The sequence below is a fragment of the Pimephales promelas genome, chromosome 8, assembly GCF_988280905.1.
Source record: "Pimephales promelas chromosome 8, fPimPro1.hap1.1, whole genome shotgun sequence".
Taxonomy (NCBI): Eukaryota; Metazoa; Chordata; class Actinopteri; order Cypriniformes; family Leuciscidae; genus Pimephales; species Pimephales promelas.
In genome coordinates, this window is record NC_142776.1 from 18,349,763 (window position 1) to 18,355,552 (window position 5,790).

Consider the following 5,790-nt stretch of genomic DNA (forward strand, 5'->3'; position numbering starts at 1 on the left):
AAAAACTTCACTGAACGGAGACATACAGTATATTGGTGCTGAGAGAAGTGATAAGCACGAGCAGCTGATACTGCGCATGCGTGTACTACTGAACATACAGGTACAGCGGTCGGATAACCAGTACAGAACCGAGAACTGTTTCTTTCGGACACGTTCGACATATGAGAACTGATGAGTTGATGAGCTGAGCATGCGTGCATTTTTTTCTGAGGGAAGAAATGTACGTTTCCATGTCTTTAGTTGAACATCAGTAAGTGTAACAAAATAAAACATTTTGGAAACATGTTTATCACATTACTGTATCACTGTATTATATTAACGATTGGAAATATTGATTGGGTTCTAAAACTGTCAAACTACTAAACATTTATTATTATACTAAAATAATATTTTCAGGAACAGCTCATTTAATTTAACTCCTAACAATAGTAACAAGTAACAATATAAAAGTTACAAAAGTAACAATATAAATCATTGATGTAAACTCTTGCCAAGGTTTGATGCACTGCTTAGTAAATGATTATAATGTGTTAACATAACGAATTAAACATATATGTTTAATTCGTTATGTTAACACATTATAAACATGATATATATACTGTATAGGCTACAGAAGGCTATATTGGAGACAGACATGCATCGATTTTTTTAGTTTTGTCGACTGTATATTCAGGTTTCAGCTCAGCACACAGCTATGCTATGGTTCTCGAGTCGAGAACTGGTTGTTGCAGTTCTTGAATCACTAGTACAGAACCAAGAACTGTTTCTTTCAGACACGTTCGATACGGAGAACCGATGAGCTGGAGATACTGCGCATGCGTGATAGCACCGTCTCTGAACAGAACTTTTTTTCGGCCGGCTGATCCCTGTGGTGATATACGAGCACGCAGTAGTACGGGTGAACCCAGGACTTAAATGAGAGGGCGAATCGGCGAAATGTAAGTTTATTTGATAACAAATAAAATGATGAAGACCATTTATGCATTTTATATATTTAAAACATGTAAAACATCCGCGTTAGCACATCGCCTAGGCTGCAGCAGGGTTCGTTTTCAAAATGTAAATGTAAGAAACTTATCCAAGATGATTATGACAATGCATACTATTATTTAACTGAAGTTGTGATTACAAATGCCCTTTAATTTGAAGTATTTTTATCCGCCGGGATGATAGAATTGACGTCATTACGTGATGACGTAAAAGAACTGGTGAACCGGTTTTTTGAACCGGTTCATTAAAACGAACTGTCCGAAAGAACCGGTTCGTGGAAAAGAACCGGACTTCCCATCACTAGTGCAGGCAAGCGTCCGCATCGGTCGAGCACCCCTCCTCCTCCTTTAGCGAAAGCTAGACTAATGTGTTAATCCTCGTCCTGGCTTTTAATTTGTCACTCTCCCCTTTTCTTTTTTTAGTTTCCTCTGATAAAACTGTTGCCTTCTTCCTTTTAGCTGTTGTTCGGCCATGACGAAAACACACAGACGGCAATCAAACGTGAGTTGAGCACTAACGTCAGAATCTGAGGAAGTTGTGGGTGGTGGGGAAGTGACTTATGCCGTAAAGCGGTCGAATTCTGTAGTTCTTTTTGTGCTCAGGTTCCTACCCGAAACCCGAAGTTACAAAGTGCTAGTAAAAGCAATGGGCTATATGCACGCATAAATTCCGCATTTGACGCAAGGATGCTCGTCCATTTCCGGTTGTGGAGATTAAAGCGGAGGAAAACCGAGGAAAACGGGATTATGGCAGAGTCTTCAAAATTTACTGTCCTCCAGTCTTTGAAATGAAACGTACATACGTTTAGATGTAATTTTATATATAGTTATGTTTATTTAATATAATTTTAAAAAGAAGCAAGGGGTGTCTGTTTTATCTGTTTTTCTGACTAACGTTTCTTTAGTATAACCATGGAGTATAAAATTCTATATAAATTCTCTGTATTGCATTGGACTCTACGATCGGCGGAAGTTATCGAGCATCCCTAATGCTTCACCGGAAATACCGCCGTGCATAGATAGAGCCCACACAGACACCTTCAGGCTGTAAGTCAATGTACCTTCTCAATCGGTTTTGGTAATATTTTATAAAGGTTGAAGAGTTCCACAGTGTGGCTTTAAATAATAAAATACATTAAAAAACTACACATTGTCCCTTTAAATGCCAAATGTTTAATTAGTAGGTAGTGTTATTGCATGTTTTCCTGCAAAAAGGGGGAAAAAGGTAAAAACAAGTGACTTTTGTGATTAAACAAAACTCCATTTGACAAAAATATTCCGCATTCTTGCAAAACAAGTTCGAATTGTTGACAGTTGATTCACCTGTCTTCTACTCTAAGCCCCTCCCACTTACACGACACAGACACTAGACTGCTGACTTTTGAATTAGTGATAAGGAAGTCCACTTATTTATTTCCGTGAACCGGTTCTTCTGAACTGTTCGTTTCATAGAATCAATTTAGAACGATTCAGTGGTTCAGTCCTATCCTAGCGTGGTATAAAATGTTTTGAACAAACGTCTTGTTTATAAAGGTGTTCAGTGTGTCCCAGTTTACAACAAACAACCATGATTGAGCTCATGAAAGCCAATTAGAATCTGCTACATTTTTTTTTCGGTTCAATTCTGAGTCGGTGCTGTTAACCCCCATCGATCCGAATCGGACATGTCCGAGATAATCGATTATAGGTTCAAAATGTCTGCAATTTTTTTGGTTGACTCTGGGAGGCCGTTTAATTTGATCAGACAAACCCACCTGTTGATGATCTTCAGTATAAAGCTAAATAAAACGATTCACTCAACACTTAAGGAAAGGATCTCTCAGTGCCATTCATTGTGTAAGTTGGTCGAAACTCACCTTGAACTCCACCGACAGCTGAGGCGTGTAATCGAGCGTCCAGAGCGCCCTGACCAGCGACGCCAGCTTCTCCGTCACCTCCCCCCTGACCTCCTCGCTCTTCATCACCCCGTTGATCCTCCGCTCATATAATTCACATTTATACTGCTCCAGACCCAGATACTCAGCCAGAAGTTCCGTGTTACTCAGGCACTGCACCACGGCGTTCATGAAACAGGTGTTTCCGTGATTCTTCAGACCCTGAACTCCCGGAGTTTTCTCGCCGTAACACCAGGACAGTCTTTCTTTCACAGATCCATAGGATGATGATGCGGGCGCAACTGCCTTCCTCGTCGAGTTCTCTCTGTAATTCCCAGAGTTGTGGGCGCTCAGAGTGTCCCCAAACCCCCCATCATCATCCTCCCCCGCGTCCGGCTGGTCCGCGTCCCCCAAGTGTGCTAAAGTGCCCAAAGTTTTGACAATCCTGCTCATAAAATTTCCAAGCGATTTCAACGATTTCCTTCTGAACAGCTTCTGGGACTTGTGCGTCTTGTTCTTGCGCTTGGTTGATTTGGCTTTGATTGTTTGTTTCCTGGTTTCCCTCGGCGTATCCATGTTTAGTCTGTTGTTTCACCCAAACCGGTCAGAAGTTATTAAGAGAAACAAGTGCACTACGGTGTGAAGACACGGCGTCCTGTGCGTCTCGAAATTCTTCATCACTAAACCATCACGACGATGAAAAACAGACTCCAAAAGCACCGGTGTCGGCGCCGAGGCTCATGGTGACTATAGCGCGGTCCCGACATTCCCTATCGCTGATCTCAGCTGCGCTAGTTTCGCTTTATCCATGACGCTTTCGCACCTGAAATGACACTGTGCTGAACTCCATTCAGTCACAACTCTTGTTCTTTACACCACACCTACATGCGTGCGTGCGTGTGTGTAGTGTGGATGCCCATTACTGGCTGTTTTCTCCGCTCTCTTTCTCTGGCTTCTGGCTGGAGTATGCGTCTGAATGGTGGATACACGGATTCTACCCTCCCACTGTGAATCTTATTAGCCTGGTTTACTTTGAACATGTATTGGGAGAAGTGAACGTGACCAATGAAAAGCCAGAAGACGGAAGTCCATATACACCTGTTACCTGCTTCATCGCTGCTATCCTTTCCAAACACAAACATTTCTGTATATATTCCGCATTTAAACCCACCATGTAGATACCTTTATCGCATAAATATAATCTTTGATCACCAAAATTACATATTTAAACCTGTTTTCTGTTAAAAAAGTTCTCTACACCCTTGCTTAATTTCATCAATAACATCTGCCTGCATTTACACCATTATATGAGAAATGGACTGTGTTGGACGATGACATCACGGTTTTCTCCAGAGCAGCTAATATATATATATATATATATATATATATAGACCATTTCACAAGATGTAAACAACACTGGTCCAGAAGCACTTCCTGTTTCAGTTTTTTAACACTACATAAAAGCTGGGATAAAATACAACCAACATTTAAAACTGAATTAAAAAGTTAAACATCTTTAAGATGTTTTCTTTAAATGTGAAATAAAGAAAACAGTTACAAACTGAAACAGGAAGTGCTTCTGGACCAGTGTTGTTTACATCTTGTGAAATGGTCTATATATACTCTGGAGAAAACCGTGATGTCATCGTCCAACACAGTCCATTTCTCATATAATATATATATAATATATATATATATATATATAATTTTACAACAAAAATGAAACATCACTTAAGCTGGACTGTGATGCTATTTTCTTCTGGAACTTTGCTGCATTATTTTCCTGTAATCTCTAAAGCTGCTTTGAAAAAAAATCTGTATTGTAAAAAAGCCATATATAAATAAATGTGACTTATTAGTGGTAATATGCTAATTACCCTCACCTCCACTCACTCACACCAGCTCAGAGATCCACTCGGTCAACTTGAGAAAATCTGCACAATGGTATCACTCTTAACAACGTCGGTCGGACACATAACATTAATTAATATGATTAGCCTTTTGCTGGACTATGTTATCAAACAGCTAATAATGTGTTGCTTATGTTACACAAACCATGTTTCTTTTCACCATCTTTGGGTCAGACCGCTGCCTCACTATATTGCTAAATCTACCTGATTTTTCATATATATATAAATATATATATATATATATATATAAAAAATAAATAATATATATATATATAAACATACATATATATATACCAAGACCTGGCTTCTTTTGAGAATCCCTTGCTTCACAGCAAAGTTTATGGATATGCTAATATTGACAACTTGATTTTCACACTTTAAATGTGGAGTTAATGTTCACATTCCGATAAAGCCTTTCTTATAGGGGTCATCGGATGCAAAATTCACTTTTATATGGTGTTTGCATATAAATGTGTCTTTGCAGTGTGTGGACACATACAATGAAAAAAAAATCCATTCAGCCTTTTTTTTTAATCCTCAAAAAGTCTAAACATTCTCAATAATAAAGCCGTTTGGATTTTCTGAGCAATATTATGTCATAAAAAATGAGTAAAAAAGTTTGTGAACCACTGACATTAACGTTGATTCAAGTAATTATACCACAGTTGTGTCTTTTCATAAAGCATTAGGAGCCCCCAACTGTTGCCCTGAGTGCTTTCTTTTAAAATTTATGAAGTTATTATTCATAAAAAGTTAAAAGTTATTATTCATAAAAAGTTAAAATTCATAAAGTTTCTTTCTTTTATATTCATGTATTTTCATAACTATAACCCCATTATGCTTATAAGCAAGGAAGACGGAGAGCAGAAAAAGAATAAACTCAGCACAGGATTTTGCAGACTTCATCTAATCTATAAAACACCAACATTTGTGATCTTTGATAGGCATCTTTATCATCAGTCACCTGACCTGCAAGACAGATAAATACTGATATATGATTACTGAGAACAATTGTGA

At 38.4% G+C, this 5,790-nt stretch overlaps 1 protein-coding gene across 2 annotated transcripts in view; it reads right to left on the reverse strand.

Annotated features, from left to right (window-relative positions):
• usp43a (ubiquitin specific peptidase 43a) overlaps positions 1–3,850 on the reverse strand; it is a 122,543-nt gene extending 118,693 nt beyond the window's left edge. The window contains exon 1 of one of the 2 annotated variants that reach the window (XM_039691637.2): positions 2,846–3,850. In XM_039691637.2, coding sequence (XP_039547571.2) covers positions 2,846–3,439 — 594 coding nt within the window. In that variant the 5' untranslated portion in view covers positions 3,440–3,850. The remainder of the gene's footprint in view (positions 1–2,845) is intronic. The other variant, XM_039691636.2, reaches the window with a different exon arrangement.
• Positions 3,851–5,790: the final 1,940 nt, after the last annotated feature.